The 23,862-nt window shown below is 48.9% G+C and overlaps 1 protein-coding gene across 1 annotated transcript in view; it reads left to right on the top strand.

Annotated features, from left to right (window-relative positions):
• The window catches only part of ADCY2 (adenylate cyclase 2), a 1,371,519-nt gene that overhangs the window by 1,238,454 nt on the left and 109,203 nt on the right, over window positions 1–23,862 (top strand). The window contains exon 19 of the mRNA XM_029590013.1: window positions 1,979–2,063. Within this exon, the coding sequence (XP_029445873.1) occupies window positions 1,979–2,063 (85 nt within the window). The remainder of the gene's footprint in view (window positions 1–1,978; window positions 2,064–23,862) is intronic.

Below are 23,862 nucleotides of genomic sequence, written 5' to 3' on the forward strand. Positions count from 1 at the left end.
ATTCAGTCCATCTGAATCATTACCCATGAAAACCTTCTCCATTACGGGTACCTCCCCAACATCCTCTTCAGTAAACACCGAAGCAAAGAAATCATTTAATCTTTCCGCGATGGCCTTATCTTCTCTAAGTGCCCCTTTAACCCCTCGATCATCTAACGGTCCAACTGACTCCCTCACAGGCTTTCTGCTTCGGATATATTTAAAAAAGTTTTTACTGTGAGTTTTTGCCTCTACAGCCAACTTCTTTTCAAATTCTCTCTTAGCCTGTCTTATCAATGTCTTACATTTAACTTGCCAATGTTTATGCTTTATCCTATTTTCTTCTGTTGGATCCTTCTTCCAATTTTTGAATGAAGATATTTTGGCTAAAATAGCTTCTTTCACCTCCCCTTTTAACCATGCCGATAATCGTTTTGCCTTCTTTCCTCCTTTCTTAATGTGTGGAATACATCTGGACTGTGCTTCTAGAATGGTATTTTTTAACAATGACCACGCCTCTTGGACATTTTTTACTTTTGTAGCTGCTCCTTTCAGTTTTTTTCTAACAATTTTTCTCATTTTATCAAAGTTTCCCTTTTGAAAGTTTAGCACGAGAGCCTTGGATTTGCACACTGTTCCTTTTCCAGTCATTAAATCAAATTTGATCATGTTATGATCACTATTGCCAAGCGGCCCTACCACCGTTACCTCTCTCACCAAGTCCTGTGCTCCACTGAGAATTAGATCTAAAATGTTAATGTTACTAAATATGTGAAAATGCACTCAAATCACAACAATGAACTAGCAATTAAGTTGAATGAGTCTTTGCTTGCCAGAGCAAATTAAAAATTAAAAAACCTGGGTATAGCAGTGGACATATTATAAACAGAAGAGTCCAATGCCAAACTAGTGACTAAATATCAAATAGGCTAGCATGCAGTAAAAATGGAAAAGTTTAGGAAAAGGAAAAAGTATTCTGTGTTATCTTGCTTTTGTTGCAGTTGAAGTCGCATGTATAGTTTGGGACATCATGTTACAAAAACAGAGATTTTATTAGTTTATAATTTATTGGTTTATGATTGACAATAAGTAATCTAAGGATTTGCTCCACTCTCCTTTTTTGCACAAGATGGATATATTTTTTTTAATCTTTGAAACAAATTGGCCTTTGTTCCCCACTTCTTTTCTTTCCTTTTGAGTCGCCATTAATTATTGCATAAGAACATAAGAAAATGCCATACTGGGTCAGACCAAGGGTCCATCAAGCCCAGCATCCTGTTTCCAACAGTGGCCAATCCAGGCCATAAGAACCTGGCAAGTACCCAAAAACTAAGTCTATTCCATGTTACCATTGCTAATGGCAGTGGCTATTCTCTAAGTGAACTTAATAGCAGGTAATGGACTTCTCCTCCAAGAACTTATCCAATCCTTTTTTAAACACAGCTACACTAACTGCACTAACCACATCCTCTGGCAACAAATTCCATAGTTTAATTGTGCGTTGAGTGAAAAAGAACTTTCTCCGATTAGTTTTAAATGTGCCCCATGCTAACTTCATGGAGTGCCCCCTAGTCTTTCTATTATCCGAAAGAGTAAAAAACCGATTCACATCTACCCGTTCTAGACCTCTCATGACATTCAATGAAGTCTAAACTTGATGCTCTAAAGTAATCTTTTAATCAGATATAAAAGCAATAAGAGTAGCTTTATTATTCACTCATACCTACATTTTATAATGCCGCTATTGTCTCATGAATTCCAGCAGTACAGAGGTTGCCTGATGTCACTCTTGTCAAGCCTCTGCTACAGTACTTCTACACAGGGTCATTATTATATCATGTGAAGTTGTGTATTCTGTCTGGCTACGAAATCATTGTAAACTAAAACGAGAATTTTTTTAGAGTATAAAGGAAATAGAAGCAAGAAAGTCAAGGGTATGTCACTGTAATCCAGGATTATACATTGACTGTGAACCTGAGCTCTTGATTTTATTTTACAGGCCTGGGGTACTAAAGGACCTGAAGACAATGGGCTCAGTATCTCTCTTTATATTCTTCATCACCCTGTTGGTTCTGGGTAGACAGGTAAGAAACATCAGAAGCTTTGCTATGTGTTCATAATGTTTCAGTTCTATCAGTGCTGTATGTTACATAAATAAGTAATGCATGGTTATCTCATCACAGACTGTGGATTATTAATTTATTAAAGAAAATCTCTAGTTCTAAAAACCTATACTGAAAAAGGCTTCACTGGAGATCTTATAAGTCATTTAAATTTACATCTGGTTAAAAATGTAAAAAGGGAAGAGGGGGAAAGATGAGTAGAAAAATAAATGGAGCACACATTTCTGGTATAATTTGCTTTTTAAAGCATTTAAAATGTGTATAGTGCTACTCTGCTACAATAGAACACTGGTTCTCAGCTCTGGCTCTCATGGTCCCTAATCAAGACTGGTTTGCAAGAACTCTACAATAGATATGTCTGAGATATATTTGCATTTATTTGGTCTAAGAACTGGATTTATTTGCATCTTTTGGAGTCTATTAAAATCAGGCCTGTTTTGGGAAAACACAATTACCAGTACCACTTTTTAAAAACATTGACAGTAAAAATGTCATTGTTTCATTAACCAATATAATAAATGAGCATTCCATAAAAATTTAAAAAATGTTTTGTAAAAACCAGTGTTTGTTTTTCTGAGTATCTGTTGTGAATTCTAAGTCATAACTATTAATTTTACATTTTTTACACTTATACTGTTCCCTGAAAATGATATTTTGAGGCCCCTAAAACATGGGCCTTGGAGAAATTCTTAGGGAGGAATGCCTTTGGCCTCTGTTGTAGGGATTGTGTGATATTGCAGAGGTTTATCATGGGGATTTGTATATCTCTCTAAGTGGTGTTTGAGAGAGAAACACTAGGGTAGAGGGGGCCAAGCTTTCACACGTTGAGAGCTACAAAACCCGAATTCAGAGAGGCAGAGAGCTACTGTCTTTCAAGGCCAGACACCCCTTCTTCCCCATATGCATACACAAAAAAAGAAAAGGCCAACTGTCTTAGACTCAAACACACATTCTCTCTCTCTCTCTCTCAGATCCAAATACACACACACACTCACTTTCACACACTCTCAGGCACAAAGACACATACAAACTTCAGACTCAGACACACACTCTCACTCTTTCAGTCACAGACTCTCACACACACTCTCACTATCCCAGATATACACACACATTCTCTCTGACACAAATATACATTCCCACACTTTTACAGAATGACACACACACACACTGTCTCACTCTCTCTGAAACAAAAACACACACATACACATTCTGCTGCTGTGCTCAGTCACTGGTAAATTTTAAAAGAAACGCGCGTAAGCCCATAAATGTGTGTATTGTAACACAAGCAAACATACACCTCATTTTATAAAGTACACGTATAGAATTTAAAATACTCATGGCACGCGTATGCCACAGTCTTAACATGCGTAACTTATGAGAGAGAGAACCAGAGCCTCTGTATAGGGTCAGTCTGACACACTACATAAAGGTACCACTGTAGAGGGGCACTTTGAATTAGGATGGGTTTTTGGGAGGTGGGTTGGGGTTGGGGGGTAGTGTTACAGACACATTCAGAAGTCTAACAAGATGAGCTAATTTGTACACTGCAGTATCTGCTAGCTGCATTGTACAAATCAACACCTTTTCATCATTTATAAGGACTAAAATAATTTAGTGATGTCAGTTTAACAATGAATACCTCTGAAAGTGTCTGTAACACCATCCCTCCTAACTCCAACCCACTTCCCGAAACCCACTCTGATTCAAAGTGCCCCTCTACAATGGTACCTATATAGAAAGTGGCAGATCGATCCTATACAGAGGTTCTCTCTCCCCCCCACCGCCCCATGTTCAGGACTCCTGCACCTCCTGCAGGTAACAAATGTGTGTTGCCTTTGCAAAATTTGTGGTTATGCACATCAGTCTTGGCCCCACCCCCAGAATGCCCATGCCCCACCCCTTTTCTACCTCCTTATTCTGTACTCGCGTACATGCCTGTATACACACCCTTCCTAGCATCTTAAAATTCACATTGCTCGCACATGATCTGCATATTTGACTTTTAAAATCTACCTCTCAGTGAGTGCCCCCCACTCCAGTACTGATGCATTATAACAAGTTTTGCTAGCTGTCAGTTCTTCCACAGCCTGCAGCAGCCCCCTTCCTTTCCCATACTCACTCCTTCTTGGTACCCGCACTTTCCAGTAGACTCACTGGTGCCACAACCAGTGTATAAAGCTCATGAGATGCCAGTTGCACACCTGCGTACTAGCAGAATATCTCACACATGCAGAACACAGACAGAACCTTACTAAATACAGAGCAAATAAAGAAGAGACCATAAAGTAGAAATAGAAATGTGCAGACAAAAACTGAGCTAGAAACCACAAGCCTGACTGTATTATGCAGTGCAACAGTGGAAAAAATAATCATACCATTCCTCATAAAATATCAAAACCCAAAGGAAAGTGTTACGATCCCGGTCACTAGCTTAGTGACCGGGCTCTTACCTCCTGCTCAGTCGCCGCATGGTGCCGGGTTCCAGGCCTCTCGAGCCGCGTGGCAGCGGCGTCTCCACGAGGGAGACGCCGCCGAAGACTCCTCCCCTTGGCCAGGGAACGCGCGTGCGCGAGGGACGCGGTTTGTGCGTTCAGCACCCGGATATGCTGACACGCCCCCGAGTGACATCAGACGCTGGCGGGACATTTAAACAGCTGCCGGGGGTTTCTTAGTTGCCTTTGCAACGCGGTCACTCAGCTGAGCCCTAGTTGCCGTTCCTGTTCGTCTGGTTCCTGATCCTTGCCTGCTTGTTCCTGGATTCTGTTTGCCTGCCCGACTCCCGGTTCCTGTTCTTCTGTATCCTGATCTCTGCCTGCCTTGACTCCGGTTTGTGACTTCATTTTGCCTGCCTGCTGCCTGCCTAGACTCCGGTCTGTGACTTCATTTTGCCTGCCTGCTGCCTGCCTAGACCCCGGTCCGTGACTTCGTTCTGCCTGCCTGCTGCCCGCCTAGACTCCGGTCCGTGACTTAGTTTTGCCTGCCCGCTGCCTGCCTTGACTCCGGTCCGTGACTTCGTTCTGCCTGCCTGCTGCCTGCCTTGACTCCGGTTCGTGCCTTTGTTTCCTGTTTCTTGCTCCCTTCACCTAAGTCCCAGCGGTCCGGGTCCCTACGGGCTCCTCCTGGGGGGACCTCGGGCTTCCAGGGTGAAGACTCCTAAGTCCTAGCGACCCGGGCTCCCACAGCTCCTCTGGAGGGGTCACGGGTTTCCAGGTGAAGCTCCAGCTCGTCCAACAGGTGTTCTGCCTCCCGACTGTCTTTCACGCCAGTCGGCCCAAGGATCCACTCCTGGATTTCGGCAGTCATAACAGTTTGCAAAGGCCATGGATCCGGCAGACCTCGCTGGTCTCCAGGCCATTCCGGGGCTCGCCCAACGATTGGTTCAACAGCAGCAGGTTCTTGATTCCTTGGTAGCCACGGTGGAGCGTATGGCTACTCGTATGGATGCTGAACCTTCTGCACCGGTTCCTGTACCGGTGGCCGCCCCGGTCGTCACGCTCCAGACGCCTACTCAACTCCCTGCTCCCTCCAGATACGCCGGGGATCCCAAGGCGTGCCGCGGATTTCTAAACCAGTGCTTCGTGCGGTTTGCCTTGCTTCCCAGTCAGTTCCCTACTGACTCGGTCAAGGTGGCATACATCTTTTCTCTGCTGGATGGTAAGGCGCTCAATTGGGCCTCTCCGATGTGGGAGAAGAGTGACATCATTCTCACTAACCTCGACAGCTTTGTTGCCAACTTTAAAGCAGCCTTCGATGAACCCGCCCGTCAAACTTCAGCAACTTCCGAGTTACTACAACTTCGACAAGGAGCACGCACGTTGTCAGATTACGCCCTGGAGTTCCGCACACTGGCGTTGGAGGTGGGGTGGCGTGATGACGCACTGCGTGGCATTTTCCTGGAGGGTCTTGCAGGCCGAATCAAGGACGAATTGGCCGCCAGGGATATCCCTGAAGACCTTAATACCCTCATTGAATTAGCAGGGCGCATTGACCGACGCCTTCAACAGAGGGCAAAGGAGGTTCGTCCTCAACGACGTATGGCGTCTCTGGCTCCCGTGTTTTCTAAGCCTTTTACGCCGAGTTCCCGAACCCCTGGGGCCTCCTCCGAACCATCTACCGAAGAGCCAATGCAATTGGGGAGAACGTCCTTGTCTGAGGAAGAGAAACGCCGCCGCCGCAATCTAGGTCTCTGCTTGTACTGCGGCGGGAAAGGGCACTTCCTTTCTCAATGTAAGGAACGGCCGGGAAACGCACACGCCTAGGAGGAATGGAGGAGTGTCTCCTGGGCTGTTTCAATGCTGCTCCTCAATGTACAGTGCCTATTACTCTGAAATTCCCGGGAGGATCTTTTGAGACGCGGGCTCTCATTGACTCCGGGGCCGGAGGGAATTTTATTACACATGAACTTGTCCAGCAACTCCACTTAGCCACTCAACCTCGTGAACCACCGTTACAAGTTACCTCCATCCAAGGAACTCCTTTGCCCGGAAGTATTTCTGTGTCCACGGTTCCACTGGTTCTTCAGACCGGGTTGCTACATCACGAGACGATCTCCCTTTTGGTCTTGGAGAGATCAGTATACCCGGTGGTTCTCGGATTACCCTGGTTGCAACTACACTCTCCAATGATCCAGTGGGACGAGTTACAAATCACACAGTGGAGCCCTCGTTGCTTCCGCTCTTGCATCAAGGCGGAGGTGGTTCCACCCATTCCTTTGGCACACGTGGGGTCCTTACTTCCAAGCCCCTACATGGATTACGTCGACGTCTTTTCCAAGGAGAAGGCGGAACTGCTACCACAACACCGTCCCTTTGACTGTGCCATAGACCTACTTCCAGGTACAGTGCCATCCCGAGGCAGAGTGTATCCATTATCCCAGCCAGAGACTAAGGCTATGTCCGATTACATTAAGGAGAACCTCGCCAAAGGCTTCATCCGCCCGTCTAAGTCACCAGCTGGGGCAGGATTCTTTTTCGTAGCGAAAAAGGACGGTTCGCTGAGGCCCTGCATTGATTACCGGGGTCTAAATACCATTACCAAGAAAAACCGGTATCCGCTACCCTTGATTCCGGAATTACTGGACACACTTCAAGGGGCTCGTGTATTTACTAAGCTGGACTTATGTGGGGCCTATAACCTGGTTCGTATCTGTCCCGGGGATGAATGGAAGACCGCGTTCAATACCCGGGACGGTCATTATGAATACCTGGTTATGCCGTTCGGCTTGTGTAACGCCCCTGCCGTGTTCCAGCATCTCATGAATGAGATTCTCCGGGAACTACTGAACTCATGCGTCATCGTGTATCTGGACGACGTCCTTATCTACTCCCATGACTTGGAGACTCATCGTTCCCAGGTTCGCCAAGTACTTCAGATTCTTCGAGATCAACATCTGTTTGCGAAACTCGAAAAATGTTTGTTTGAACAGGACTCCCTGCCCTTTCTGGGTTACATTATTTCAGCTACCGGATTCAATATGGACCCTGAGAAAGTGTCTGCTATCAAGAAGTGGCCTCAGCCAGTTGGACTAAAGGCGTTACAACGCTTCCTGGGGTTCGCAAACTTTTACAGGCATTTCATACCTGACTATTCACGACTGGTGGCGCCCTTAACAGCTTTAACTAAGAAAGGGGCGGATACTCGCCTTTGGTCTTCCGAGGCGCATAAAGCGTTTCGTGACTTAAAAGAGGCTTTTCTACTAAAGACCTGTTTGCATCACCCGGATCCTTCCCGGCCTTTCATTGTGGAGGTGGATGCTTCTAGTGTGGCAGTGGGAGCCGTACTTTCACAGTACTCTACCACTGGGAAGCTGCTGCCGTGCTCTTATTTCTCCAAAAAATTCACTCCTGCGGAGAACAATTATGGAATTGGTGATAAAGAACTTTTGGCCATCAAATTGGCTTTCGAAGAATGGAGGCAGTGGCTTGAGGGAGCTCAGCATCAAGTCACCGTGTACACCGACCATAAGAATTTGGAGTTTCTCTCACAGGCCCAACGCCTTAACCCCAGACAAGCTCGGTGGTCACTGTTCTTTAGTCGTTTTGACTTCCTTCTCAAATACCGGCCTGCTTCAAAGAATGTACGGGCCGATGCCTTGTCCCGGAACACCATCTTTGAAGAGCAGGAGGATTCTCCGCAATATATCATCGATCCTGCAAGGATCGCCCTAGCAAGTACCACGGTATCTTCACATGGCAAAGTGGTAGTCTCTCGGCGTGACCGAAGAAAGGTGTTGTCATGGGCTCATGACTCTCTCATGGGGGGCCACGCCGGTCGAGAGAGAACGCTAACTTTACTGAATCGATACTATTGGTGGCCTCAAGTACGACAAGATGTGCGAGATTATGTCACATCCTGCCCAGTCCTGGATTGGCCACTGTTGGAAACAGGATGCTGGGCTTGATGGACCCTTGGTCTGACCCAGTATGGCATTTTCTTATGTTCTTATGTTCTTCTTAACCTCGCGTAGGAAAACCGTGGGGTCTCTTGCAGCCTTTGCCGATTCCTACTCAACCCTGGACTCATATCGCCACAGATTTTGTGGTGGATTTACCGCCATCCGAGGGGAACACTGTGATCTGGGTCACGGTGGATCGCTTCTCTAAAATGGTTCACTTGGTACCTTTGCCCAAGCTCCCATCAGCACCCAAATTGGCACAGCTGTTCACGCAGCACATCTTTCGCGCCCTTGGACTTCCACAAAGCATAGTCTCTGATCGGGGACCCCAGTTTACAGCCCGATACTGGCGCGCTCTTTGCAAAAAATTTGGAGTTCAATTAAATTTATCCACCGTGTTCCATCCCCAGAGCAATGGACAGACGGAGCGGATGAATCGCTCCCTCAAGACATACCTTCGCAGTTTCATCTCTGAAAAGAAGGATAATTGGGTTTCTCTTCTACCCTGGGCCGAGTTTGCCTACAATAACCACACGCATTCTGTCACGGGCCAGTCTCCGTTTCAAACTGTCTTCGGGTATCAACTCAGATCACCTATTCCAGTTCCTGTGGAGGTTCCTTCGCCATCGGTCCAGACGGTAGCCACGCAGTTGCAACGGTTATGGAAGTCCCTGCAACAACGCCTCTTTGCAGCAGCCCAGAAGGCACGAAGGAATGCAGATCGTCTTCGTCGTCCCGCACCAAACTTACTGCCTGGAACTAAGGTGTGGCTAAGTACTAAGAACCTCCACTTTCCGGGTCGTTCCCGCAAATTGGCGCCTCGATTCTGTGGTCCTTTTTCAGTGGCTGAACGGATAGGGTCAGTGTCCTATAGACTCCGTCTCCCCTCATCCTTACGCATTCACAATGTGTTCCATGTGTCACTGCTGAAACCGGTAATATTCTCTCGTTTTCATCGGCTCCTCCCTGACGCACTCACAGCCTCGTCTTCCGAGGACCCTGTTTACCAAGTACAAGAGGTCAAGGATGTGCACTTCCACAACCGCCGATGGGAATATTTACTGGCTTGGGAGGGGTGTGGTCCAGAAGAGGATTCGTGGGAGCCTGCACGACACATATTGGACAAATCTCTACTGACTCAGTATCATCGGGACAACCCTGGAAAGCCCGGTCCTCTGAAGAGGGGGCGTAAAGGAGGGGGTACTGTTACGATCCCGGTCACTAGCTTAGTGACCGGGCTCTTACCTCCTGCTCAGTCGCCGCATGGTGCCGGGTTCCAGGCCTCTCGAGCCGCGTGGCAGCGGCGTCTCCACGAGGGAGACGCCGCCGAAGACTCCTCCCCTTGGCCAGGGAACGCACGCGCGCGAGGGATGCGGTTTTGTGCGTTCAGCACCCGGATGTGATGACACGCCCCCGAGTGACGTCAGACGCCGGCGGGACATTTAAACAGCTGCCGGGGGTTTCTTAGTTGCCTTTGCAACGCGGTCACTCAGCTGAGCCCTAGTTGCATTTCCTGTTCGTCTGGTTCCTGATCCTTGCCTGCTTGTTCCTGGATTCTGTTTGCCTGCCCGACTCCCGGTTCCTGTTCTACTGTATCCTGATCTCTGCCTGCCTTGACTCCGGTTTGTGACTTCATTTTGCCTCCCTGCTGCCTGCCTAGACTCCGGTCCGTGACTTCATTTTGCCTGCCTGCTGCCTGCCTAGACCCCGGTCCGTGACTTCGTTCTGCCTGCCTGCTGCCCGCCTAGACTCCGGTCCGTGACTTTGTTTTGCCTGCCCGCTGCCTGCCTTGACTCCGGTCCATGACTTCGTTCTGCCTGCCTGCTGCCTGCCTTGACTCCGGTTCGTGCCTTTGTTTCCTGTTTCTTGCTCCCTTCGCCTAAGTCCCAGCGGTCCGGGTCCCTACGGGCTCCTCCTGGGGGGACCTCGGGCTTCCAGGGTGAAGACTCCTAAGTCCTAGCGACCCGGGCTCCCACAGCTCCTCTGGAGGGGTCACGGGTTTCCAGGTGAAGCTCCAGCTTGTCCAACGGGTGTTCTGCCTCCCGACTGTCTTTCACGCCAGTCGGCCCAAGGATCCACTCCTGGATTTCGGCAGTCGTAACAGGAAAGGGCTTGCTATAGGTAAAGCTCCTGTCCTGTCTCTTCCCTGCATAGCTCCTGCCAGCTGTCAGTGAGGGCCTAGGGGCCTCTCCCCCCCCCCCCCCCCCGAAGGATGAGCCAACCTCCCCACAGCCACAAGGGTCCACAAATCTTACACTCATATGCAGAAAAATCTGCTCTTGTATTTTGTAACCTGTGCATATGTGAAGGTTATTATTATTTTATTATTATTTTAAATTTTTATATACCGGAATTCCTGTATGCAATACAAATCAGTCCGGTTTACAAGTAACGAAAGAGGTTGCCCTGGTCTGGGAAGTTAGACCTGGGTTTTTTTACATAGAACATGGAACAATAACAATAAACCATTGAACATTATTACAAGTAACATAGAATGTAACAATAGCATTTAACAGAATGTAACAATAGCATTTAACAGATTTAACCTTTTTTTTACAAAGAACTTTAGAAGCGAATATGGTCTGCAGTAGACGGTTATATAAAGGTGAATAATGACTGTTAGAATTGCGAATAAGCAAGTACGGTATGAAAATTAAGTGGCAAGGTGTTGGTGACACCCTGCAATGGTTGGATCTGAAAATCAGGAGGAGGTGCCTATTGGAAAGCTTGCCTGAAGAGCCAGGTTTTTAACCTTTTTTTGAACTCTAGTAGATTGGGTTTCGAGTCGAAGGTCTGGTGGGAGCGCATTCCATTGGTGTGGTCCCGCAGTGGAGAGTGCTCTTTTTCTTAGTGTTGATTTGGCAGGAGCTGCGGCTAACGTGCCTTTGTAGGCGCTTCTGATGGGTCTGGAAGATAAGTGTGGACGAAGTTGGGTTTGTAGAGATATAGGTGCGACGTTGTGAATTGCTTTATGAATGATGGTTAATGTTTATGAAAAACATGTTACTGCAACCCTGCAACATGCGTGTGCATGTACAAAAAAAAAAGTGTAAATGCATATTATACTTATTTGGATAAGTTCCAATAAAGTCTAACCAGCTAATACGTTAGGAGGCTAAAATTTAGCCAGATAAGTTAAGGATGGGCCAGAGCCTTAACTAGGAGGAGCTGAGTTAACTGGCTGATATTCTGAGTTAGCCAGATGACTTAGTCAGCTAAGTCTGATCGAGTCAAAGAGCTGTCCTAAAGTTAGCTGGCTAATTAATTAATTAAGGGGGTTATTTTCCAAGCTGCATTATGAGCTTTTTGCATGCGTTAAGGCGCTTTTCGCATGCGAAAAGCACCGTAACGCATAGTGCAATGCTAATTTAGAAAAGGGCTGGAATTTCAGTCCAAGTGGGCTGGCTTCGGAATGTGCGAAGCCATATCGCATAGTTTTAATGCAGCAAATAACTACACCTTTTTCATTTTTGTTAAGCTGTGTGACATGGCTTTATAGTACTTTGTGATGTTCTTGCACACAACATTTTTAGTCTTAGAGAGAAAGAGACTAGCTATAAGGCCCTCATAGTAGGGAGGTATTTATACCTCTATAGGAGGCCTATCTAGTTACTCGAGGTGAGGTTTAGGTATTAGTGTAGGGATCATGGGTCACTTTGACATTCAGAGTGAGACGTAAGAACAGAACAGTATACTCTTGTGAAGATTTGATGTCCTTCGGAGTGAGGAAACTCTCATAAAGATGATATTTGTACAGTGTTCTCTCAACCTAGCTTCATGCTACCCAGGTAGAGAGTCCATCAAGCTAGGTTGAGAGAACATTGTACTATGAGGGCCTTATAGCTAGGCTGTCTCCCACCCCACCCCAGTGTTTGTAGGTAGGAATTACAACAATTGTGGCACTTACTGCAAAGTGCGAAAAGTTATTGCACTCTGCAGTAATACCTTACCTATGCAAAGTGCTAAGATAGCGCACTTTGCAGTAAATAAGCTATTACCATAAAACACGCCCCTCTTCCTATCACATGTGATAGTTTGATGAATCTAGCCCTAAGACTGCCGGATATATTCAATGGTGTGACTGTACGGGTGAACATGCCTCCAAAACTTGGCTGTATAAGTTTATCTGACTAACTTTGCTATCCGGATTGCATCTGAATATAGACCTGCCAGGGTCAAGAAAGGCAGCAGGCTGGAAATACTAAGAAAAGCCAAAGGTTGGTGTAGGAGACAAGCAAGCGTAGTTAGGTGCCAGGCACGAGGTCAGGTTCAGGCGGCAGGCAATCGTGGTCACGTCCAAAGCAAGAGGTCAGTATCAGAAAGTCAGGCCAAGGATGGATGAAGAAACACAAGAAACACTGGATGAGACAGGTAGGGCAGGACAAGGCTGGACGAGGCAATGCTGGAAGAGGCAGGCTGGAGGTCAAGAACGCAGGAACAAGAAACCAGGAATGCAGGAACAATCGGGAATGCAGGAGCAACATGCACTGCTCTAGGCAGGAGACCTGTTGCTGAGGAAAGGCAATGTTGTGGGGCCTTTGCTTAAATACTGTAGCCCAATAGGGCTGACATATTCAGGAGGTACCGCTCTAGGTTTCCTGCCTCGGGGCCTATATTATGTGTGCATGTCCCTAAAGCATGGTACCTAATTTCACCCAGGTGTGTCAATTTAATAAATGGAACTTCTAATAAACCTTTGTTCTGTAACTGGAGATATCAAGATGGAACATCTTTCTGGCCTTATCGTTGTGGCATATAACTAGGGAGAATAGTACACAGCACCATCCGGATGCAACAGACGAGAAGAAGAAGAGTTTGTACCCATCCAGTACGCAACCCACAGAGAAGAGAGGAGAGAAGCACTGTTCACTCTAAGCTGTGTGCATGTGCATGCACACAGGTCATGAATCCTGTGCATACAGCGAAACATAGTGCACACAAGAAATCCTGATATTATGTTCATTACACTGCTTCATAGTGTGCACATTTCAACTCAGCTTATAAAAGTTGTCAGAAAGAAAATGTTTGCACATGTAGCCTTTCAAAAATTAGAAGAAACATTGGAGAGAAGATTGTCTTTCTAAAGAGCTGTAGAGTAATTACATTTTAGGTACTAAGGGATATCCTAGCGTGTATAGGAAAACCCACCACCTGACACAGGAGGGGGGACTAAATTAAAACTAGCAACTGTACCCGTTCTACACCCGGGCGATGAGCCTTTTTATTGGCACATCTGCTCTTGTTTTGAGCAGAATTTCCCTAGAAATTCACTGTAAGAGTGTCCCTTCCACATACACACACCCTCATATAGGCTCCCTCACTCTCTGGCACACACACACATATCCGCTCATATAGGCTCCCTCTCTGAAATCCACACTAAAGCATCCCGCGTACTCCCCCTCTTACCAACCAAGCTGTCTCTTGCACTCCCCCATACCCCCTCTCCTCTCTCACACACACATTCTCTCTCACCGGCATACCCCTCCCCGCATATAGGCTCCCTTTCTCTGAAACCCACACTCAAGCATCCCCCCACCCACCCTCTCTTACCTCCCATGCTCTCTCACACCCTCCACACCACCCTCTCACCAACCATGCTCACTGTCACCCCCCCCCCCTCTCTCATACATACACATTCTCTCTCACCGGCATCACCCCCCATGCTCTCTCTCACACCCTCCCCACCCCCTCTCACCAACCATGCTCTCTGTCACCACCCCCCACACACATTCTCTCTCACCGGCACCCCCCCCATGCTCTCTCTCACACCCCCATGCTCTCTCTCACACCCTCCTCCGTTCGCGTTGAAGATGAAGGCCTGGCGCGCCATTCGCGGTGAAGATGAAGGTCAGGCACGCTGTTCGCAGCACACAGGGGCCTTCCATTTTCGCCTTGAGCAGAAAATAGCAGCGGAGACCCTGGCATGCCGCGAATGTAGCGCGCCCCGCGGCACACGCTCCGTTCACGGCAAAGATGAAGGCCCGGGTGCGCCGATCGCGGCACACGGGGGCCTTCCTTTTTCACCACGAATGGCGCACCTGGCCTTCCTCCTTGCCACGAACGGAGCATGTGCCACAGGATGCGCTCTGTTCACGGCATGCCAGGGTCTCCTCTGCTATATTCTGCCTGTCCTGTGATGGGCGCTGTCCTTCGTACCTGTGGCGTGTTTGAGCCTCCAAGGCGGCCAGGGAGCTGCCTGCGCCATCTATCTGTGGGCTGAGGAACATGCACGAGCACTGGCGGACACACTACCAAGCCCAATATATTATGGATATCTCAAAGGTGATAATACAAAAGTAACATTTTTCAATAGAAGGGAAATTCTAGAATAAGAGATCAGAGTATGAGGCTTGAAGAAGAGAGTAGACTCAGGAATATCCTTAGGAAATATATTTTCATGGAAAGTATGGTGATGTATGGAACAGCCATCCAGGGGAAGCAATGGTGGCAAAAACAGTAACAGAATTCAAGGAAGCATGAGACAAGCACAACAGATCATCAGTTGTGAAGAAACAAGTGGAAAAGCAGAGATCACCTGGGTCTATTTTATTGTAGCAGGAATAATAGTGGGCAGACCCGATAGGCCTTCTGGTTCTCATCTACAATTATATTCTATGTTGCAAGTCCACTTAGAAAATTGGGCACACCTTTATAAAATCTCTACTGCTCAAACTCAGCAGCTGCAGCAGTTTCTTACATTTTACCATGAGTCTTTGTCTTCTGTATTGCTAAGGCTAGTTTTTCTCTCCTGCCCCATTAACACTGGCCACAGCTGTGTTTAATTAGCTCCCATCCTGTTTGTGTCCAAAAGTCTATAAAATCTTTTCAGCACTTCTTAAAAGAGAATATAACTTAAACAACTTTTTTATAAACAAGTAAACCATTTATCACTGTCACAGCCCTTCCTAAATATTTTTAACATTTTATCACACCTCCCCTTAGTCATCTTCCCCATCCCCCACTCCAAGTCTCTATATACTATATATGTTTTTTTCCTCTTATTAAGCAAGGTCCCCAGTTTTCAATAATTCCCCAACTGTAGCAATCAGTCCTTTGTCCTTTAATTAAGGAGGCCCAGCCTCTCGAGGAAGGGGCCTCATAACTGGGCAGGCATGCTGCAGCCAGAGCAGAAGGGGGGGGGGGGGGAACTGGCGGCCAATGGGGAGCCAGGACTAGGCGGGGGGATGGGTGGCCAATGGGGTACCCTGGCCGATTTAAACCTTTGCCAGGAGCCAATGAGACAGGAAGGCGTCTCTGAGCTAAGGAACATTAGGGGGTGGGATAGGGAGTGGTGGCACATTAACAGACAGAGGACGGGAAAGCAAAGCACGGTAGGGAACAAGTAAGGTGTTACTGTTCCCTACTATGGCAGGGCCCTCACCGGTGCATAGGGGGATGTTTCCTTGCATAGGGGGACGTGTTTGGTGTTGGGGGAGGGGGAAGGGGAGGAGCTGAGCACCAATGATTCTGCATAGGGGGAAAGCTTGGGGATGGCTATACGCAAAGCATGGCACAAACCGAGATGATGGCCGGTCTGGGGGTGGCCCAATGAAGGCCTGGCAAAAATAAATAAAGAAGCGTGGCCCGCAAAGCCAGGGGAGGGATGAGGTGGCAGCACACTGCAAGGAGCGGCAGTGGCCACAGTGGCATTCACGGAGCGGGATGCCAGTGGTTGGTGTACCACCTTCACAGAGCGGAAGGCTGGAGGTCTGCCACCTCAAGCAAATGGAGGGGTGGGTAATAGCATGTAGTTTTACCGGTGGGAGCATAGGCCAGCTTTATTTGTGAATGTTAAGCTTGTTCAAAGTATTGCTGGTTGTTGATGTTTAAGCTAATGTCGATTAGCTGTGGCTGTTTTCTTCCACTCAATAAAAGAGAATTGTTTACCTTACTTTGCATTTTGTGGTCAGGGGTAAGGGTGGGGAGGGGTGGGTTGTACGGAAGCTACGGCTTGCCCAAGTTATGGAAAACACTGGCTCCAAAAGCCTACCTGTCACCTTTTTCTCTTCAGCAGATAATGCTGCACAAGTTCTCTGCCCAATGCCATTCCAACCTTTGTTACCACAGCAAACCCATTCTTCCTGGGAATGAAATTTTTCAAAGCTGAAACGTTCCCTTAAACAGAAGATCCTCTCTCCTGTATGCCACCTGTGCCCCAACATATTTGCTATCTCCATGTCACATGCTCCCTTTGCCAAATGTACCCAACCAGCATACATGTTGCGTTTGCAGTTTCTCAGAGTCTCCTGTTTGATTGAAAGTATAGTGGGAAGACATTGAGTGCAGTGCTTGCAATCATGCCTCCTCCTTCCCTGGATTATATTGTTGCAGCAGGAGCTGAAATGTAGTTGTTTTTCGTGAATCCTGGAGTATAGGCTTGAAGCATATACCGCTTCAGAGCACAAATGTGCCCTAGCTTTACTTGTTGCCCCTATTGCAATAGGACCCTCCTTTCTCTACTGTCCATGCAGCCTGAGTATCAGTGAGCCACACACTAACAGCACAGCTAGTTAAAATTGGAATAAATGGAAAAGTCTTAGAATGGTTTAGCTCTTTTCTTCAGGAACATACATATCAAGTTCAGATAAACAAAGGTTTATCCAACAAGATGAATATTGATTCAGGAGTACCATAGAGTTCGGCACTTTCTGCCACTTTATTTAATATTTGCCTTCTCCCACTATGTAGGCTGCTATCTGGACTAGGTATTATATATTACATATATGCAGATGACATCCAGCTTTTAATTAAAATAAAAAATTAATTTGAAGACACATTAAAAGAAATAGAGATGTACTTGAACTCTATTAGAACACTTCTAACGCTGTTGTGTTTCACGCCCATGGCCATCCACGGGAGCGGCCCCCTACCTCCACCACGGTGGTGACCCACCGTGGCAGCTCCTGAAACGCTCCGCGGGGCCGGTGCCCATCACCCCGGGGATGGTCCGCGGTCTGGCCGCCCGCTGGGGAGCCGTCCCTGCTCCTCCCTCGTGGAGTTCTGCTGGCTTTCCTCCTCGGAGGAAATCCAAGATGGCCGCCTCCATCTTTAGGCGTGAGGCCGCGCCCCCCTGCTGGATTTAAAGGGACCTGATCCCTTTAATGATACTCACCTGCTTCCAATTATCCAGAGCAGAGGAAGTATTTAAGGAGGCTTCCTCTGCTCATTCCTCGACTTGGCAACGACCTCCAACGCTGTCTAGTCTGCTTGCTTCAGTGAGTACCTTGTGCTCGGACTCTGGTTCCTGTTTCGTCTTGGTGTTCCTGGTTCCTGACTTCAGATTGGCTTACGGTTATTCTCTGGTTCCTGACTTCGGATTGGCAAGCAGTGATTCTCTGGTACATGACTTCAGACTGGTGAGTGTCGACCCTCTGGCACTTGACCTAGGACTCCTTCAAGACCACCGTCTCCAAGGGCCCGGGTCCCTACGGGCTCCTCCTGGGGGGACCGCGGGCTTCCAGGGTGAAGCTCCAGTTGGCCTTTGCACCGATACCCTGACTTCTCTAGGTCCACCTAAGTCCCAGTGGTCAGGTCCCTACGGGCTCCTCCTGGGGGGACCACAGACCACCAGTGGTGAAGACTGCTCATCCGCTCATCTCCTTGTCCATCTCCACAGTAGCTTCTGTCTTCAGTGCCAAGGGTCAGCTGCTCTCCCCCTCTGTCCTGCCTCGCCACCCGACGAGAGAACCTACGGATCCTCCGCGAGGTGTACATCCCCTCGTCGGCCCAAGGGTCCACAAGACTGAGCATAACAGATTGCCAAGTCCATGGACCCGGCGGAGGCATCTGCCCGCCAGGCCATTCCCGGAATGGCCCAGCGCCTGAAGGACCAACAACAGACCCTCGATGCCCTGGTTTCGGTGGTACAGGGCCTGACCCAGTGCCTTGAGGCATTAGGACCCATGAATCCTACGCTACCATCTCCGCCTGGGGCCCAAGGAGGCCGTCCTACTCAACCGCATACCGTCCGGACACCCAGGGGCAACCTGGGGCAAGGAACCCCCCACTCAACTTCCAGCACCCTCTCGATACGCCGGAGATGCGAAGTTGTGTCGAGAATTCCTCAGTCAGTGCCAGGTCCGTTTTTCCTTGCTGCCAGCGCAGTTTCCCAGCGACCTGGTGAAAACCAGCTACATTATGTCCCTGCTCGATGGGAGACCTCTGATCTGGGCCTCTCATCTGTGGAAAAGAAGGGACCCTGTCTTCGAGAATTTGAGTCAGTTTTTGTCTGCCTTCTGGCAGATTTTTGATGAGCCCATCCGCAAGTCCACTGCGGTCTCAGAATTGCTCCGGTTGCGGCAGGGTTCTCAGACAGTGGCCGAATATGCAACAGAATTCCGTACCCTGGCCGCAGAACTGAATTGGAGAGACGATTGTCTCCACGGAATCTTCCTGGAAGGACTAGCCTCGCGCCTCCAGAATGAGCTAGCCACGAAAGAACTTCCAGAAGACCTCATTGGCATCATAGAACTGGCCAATCGAGTGGATCGGCGGATGAGGCTTCATCCTCCAGTAGTCAAGGCAGCGAAGAGGCCCTCCTCTTCTTCCAAGTGGGCATCTGAAACCCCTGGAGCACCTGCCAAGGAACCCATGGAGTTGGGTCGCAGAAGAGTCTCCCCACAGGAGCATCGGAGATGGATGAGGGAAGGTCTCTGTTTTTACTGCGGAGCAGCGGGCCACCAGATAGTGACATGCCCGACCCGGTCAAGGAAACACTCGGGCCTAGGACCGGAAGGAGGTCTCATCCTGGGCCGTGCTTCTCCCGCACCTCCACTAACGCTGCCTGTGGCGTTAACATTTGCCGGCGGAGAGTTCCACACTTTAGCCTTGGTGGACTCCGGCGCCGGTGGTAATTTCATTATGAAGAGCCTGGTGGAACACTTGCGGATCCCACAAGCTCGTCTTTCAGCACCCTTGGTCATCTCCTCATTCAAGGGAAACCCCTCCCGGAACGCGTGACACACACCACGGTCCCTGTCCCGCTGAGGGTTGGAATCCTTCATCAAGAACACATGCCATTGTACGTTTTGGAGTATTCCATACACCCAATTGTCCTGGGCCTTCCCTGGCTGTAGGAGCACGAGCCTAAGTTTAACTGGAAAACTCTGCAGTTGTCCCGCTGGGGGCTGAAGTGCCATGGCAACTGCCTCCAAACCATGGTTCCCGTCCCCTGTCCCGTGGCTTCCACCAGCCTTCCTGGCCTGCCGGCCCCCTATGTCTTGTTTGCAGATGTGTTCTCTAAAAAGAAGGCCGAGGTACTTCCACCCCATCGTCCCTTCGATTGCGCCATCAATCTCCTCCCTGGTACTGAGCCTCCCCGGGGCTGCACCTACACCTGCTGAGATGCAGGCCATGAATGAGTACATCAGAGAGAACCTGGAAAAAGGCTTCATTCAGAAGTCGAAGTCACCCGCAGGGGCGGGGTTCTTCTTTGTCGGGAAGAAGGACGGGACACTTCGCCCTTGTATTGACTACCGGAGCTTGAATACCATAACGGTCAAGGACCTTTACCCCCTGCCTCTCATCTCTGAGCTCTTTGACTGATTACAGGGGGTGAGGATCTTTTCTAAGCTAGACCTCAGAGGGGATTACAACCTCATTCGAATCAAGGAGGGTGATGAATGGAAGATGGCCTTCAACACCCAAGACGGTCACTATGAGTATTTGGTGATACCGTTCGGGCTCTGTAATGCTCCTGCTGTATTTCAGAATACCATGAACGAGATCCTTCCCGACCTCTTGTACCAGTGCGTGGTCGTATACTTAGATGACATTCTCCAAGGACTTAGCCGCCCACTGCCAACACGTCGTCCAAGTTTTACAACGCCTCAGGGAACATAAATTATATGCGAAGTTCGAAAAGTGCCAGTTTGAGCAGGAGTCTCTCCCCTTCTTGGGATATATAGTCTCCAGTCATGAATTCCATATGGATCCACAAAAGCTAAAAGCCATTCGGGAATGGCCACAGCCGTCTAGACTGAAGGCACTCCAAAGGTTTCTGGGCTTCGCCAATTACTACCGCTCTTTCATTCCCCACTACGCCTCCATTGTTGCTCCTATGATGGCCCTGACCCGAAAGGGCGCAGACCCCAAAAATTGGCCTCTGGAAGCAGAAATCACCTTTTGTCGCCTCAAGGAGGCATTCATGCAACAACCCTGCCTCAGACACCCAGACCCGCAGCGGCCATTTTTTGTCAAGGTGGACGCATCCTCGGATGGATTAGGGGCCGTGCTGAGTCAGGCCTCCGACGGCCATAAGCTACGTCCATGTGCCTTACTCTCCCGTCAGTTCATGCCTGCAGAACGGAATTATGCCATCGGTGATAAGGAGCTCCTGGCCATCAAGGTGGCCTTAGAAGAGTGGCACCCATGGCTGGAAGGAGCTCAACACCAGTTCACAACCTTCACAGACCACAAGAATTTAGAATACCTGCATCGGGCTCAGTGACTCAACCTACGACAAGCCCGTTGGGCCCTGTTCTTTACCCGCTTCAATTTCATCCTCAGGTACAGACCGGCCAGGAAGAATGTTAAGGTTGACACCCTGTCACGGGTGTTTGAGTCTACGGAAGAGTCCGAGGAGCCGCAGTTTATAATTGAGCCATCCCGTATCCTGTTGTCGGCCACCACGACCATCCCACCCGGAAAGACACTAGTCCCGCCGCGTTGGCGGAAACAAGCCTTGGCATGGGCTCACGACTCACGTTGTTACGGTCACCCTGGACAATCCCAGACATTACAGACCCTGGGCCGGTACTACTGGTGGCTGCGGATGAATAAAGACGTCCGGGCGTACGTGGAGTCCTGCCAGTCATGTGCACGCCACAAGAGAATCCCCGGTGCAGTTCTGGGCTTATTTCAACCCTTACCGGCATCCTCAGAACCCTGGACCCATGTGTCAACCGATTTCGTGGTGGACCTGCCACGATCCAGCGGCAACACCGTGATCTGGGTGGTCGTCGACCGTTTTAGTAAAATGGCACATTTTGTGCCATTGCCAGGATTGCTGTCTGCGCCACAGTTGGCCCAGCTGTTCGTCCAGCATATCTTCCAGTTACATGGCCTGCCTCAAAGTATTCTGTTGGATTGAGGGCCTCAATTCACTGCCAAGTTCTGGAGGGCCCTCTGTCAAAAGTTCGATGTCACTTTGGATTATACATCAGGTTATCACCCTCAGACCAATGGTCTCGCGGAGAGAACCAACCAGACGTTGAAGCAATTCTTCCGCATCTACGTCAATGAAAAGCAAGATGACTGGGCTAGCTTGTTACCATGGGCCGAATTCGCTCTTAACTCCCATCTCTCCGTGGCTACGGGATCTTCCCCGTTCCAAATTGTGTATGGGAAAAAGCCACGCCGCCTCTGCCCGTGCCCATCACAGTAGCCCAGCTCTCCGCGGAAGAACTACATCGCCTGTGGGTATCCACACAATGCGCCCTGATCAAGGCCAGTCAGGCGGCAAAGAGGTATGTGGACCAACTAAGAAGACCTTATCCACCTCTTAGACCGGGCCAAAAGGTCTGGCTAAGTACACAGTTCATCCGTTTAAGGCTGCCATCATCGCGACTGGCCCGACGATTCATCGGGCAGTTTCCCATCATCCGGCAGGTGGGTGCTGTCTCATATCAACTTCATCTCCCTCCGTCTCTCAAGATACACAACACGTTCCACGTCTCCCTCCTAAAGCCTCTGGTGTTGTCATGGCCCTCCAGCACGCCTCCTACTTCTCAACCTGTCGCCTCTGAAGATGACCTCACCTACCAGGTCCGGGAGGTGTTAAATGTGAGAAAACATCACAAGAAATGGGAGTATCTGTTGGCATGGGAGGGCTTCGGTCCAGAAGAGAACTCCTGGGAGCCCATGGCTAACATCCTGGATCGGAGCCTATTGGACCAGTTCCACAGAGACCACCCGTCTAAGCCCAGGCCTCCGGGAAGGCGCCCTAAAGAGGGGGGTACTGAAACGCTCCCCGTGGCCAGTGACCATCACCCCGGGGATGGTCCGTGGTCTGGCCGCCCACTGGGGAGCCGTCCCTGCTCCTCCCTCGCGGAGTTCTGCTAGCTTTCCTCCTCGGAGGAAATCCAAGATGGCCGCCGCCATCTTTGGGTGTGAGGCCGCGCCCCCCTGCTGGATTTAAAGGGACCTGATCCCTTTAATGATACTCACCTGCTTCCAATGATCCAGAGCAGAGGAAGTATTTAAGGAGGCTTCCTCTGCTCATTCCTCGACTTGGCAACGTCCTTCAACGCTGTCTAGTCTGCTTGCTTCGGTGAGTTCCTTGTGCTCGGACTCTGGTTCCTGTTTCGTCTTGGTGTTCCTGGTTCCTGACTTCGGATTGGCTTACGGTGATTCTCTGGTTCCTGACTTCGGATTGGCAAGCGGTGATTCTCTGGTATACGACTTCGGACTGGTGAGCGTCGACCCTCTGGCACTTGACCTAGGACTCCTTCAAGACCACCAACTCCAAGGGCCCACCTAAGTCCCAGCGGCCCGGGTCCCTATGGGCTCCTCCTGGGGGGACCGCGGGCTTCCAGGGCGAAGCTCCAGTTGGCCTTTGCACCGATACCCTGACCTCTCTAGGTCCACCTAAGTCCCAGCGGTTGGGTCCCTACAGGCTCCTCCTGGGGGGACCGCAGACCACCAGTGGTGAAGACTGCTCATCCGCTCATCTCCTTGTCCATCTCCACAGTAGCTTCTGTCTTCAGTGCCAAGGGTCAGCTGCTCTCCTCCTCTGTCCTGCCTCGCCACCCGACGAGAGAACCTACGGATCCTCCACAAGGTGTACATCCCCTCGTCGGCCCAAGGGTCCACAAGCCTGAGCATAACAAACGCATATGAAATTGATTCTAAATATTCAAAAATCTGAATTAATTTTATTAAGCAGGAAAGCAGCTTATAGTAAACCTTTCACTTTTAAAACAGACTTTATGCAAATTGAATCCACCAATTCCGTTCAAGATTTAGGAATTCAAATCAACACAGAATTTAGATTAACCACAGATATAAAAAGAAAGACAAGAGACGGATATTTTCAATTACAGATTTTAAAACGTCTGAAACCACTGTTTCCTCTGATTTTAGAACTATTTTACAGGCAATACTTTTTTCTATGGAGGATTATTGCAATGCATCTTGCTAGGTCTTCAAGTGCCCATATTAGACCCCTACAATTGCTTCAAAATTCTGCGGCTAGAGTGCTCTGTGGAGGAAGGAAATATGAACATATTAACCCGACTTTAATTGACCTTCACTGGCTCCCAATAAAACAAAGAATCGAATATAAAGTCTTATGCATCATATTTGAATCTTTAAATTATGAATATACTGAATGGTTGAATGCTTCACTACATATCTATACACCACAAC

The sequence above is a fragment of the Rhinatrema bivittatum genome, chromosome 2 (assembly GCF_901001135.1).
Source record: "Rhinatrema bivittatum chromosome 2, aRhiBiv1.1, whole genome shotgun sequence".
Taxonomy (NCBI): Eukaryota; Metazoa; Chordata; class Amphibia; order Gymnophiona; family Rhinatrematidae; genus Rhinatrema; species Rhinatrema bivittatum.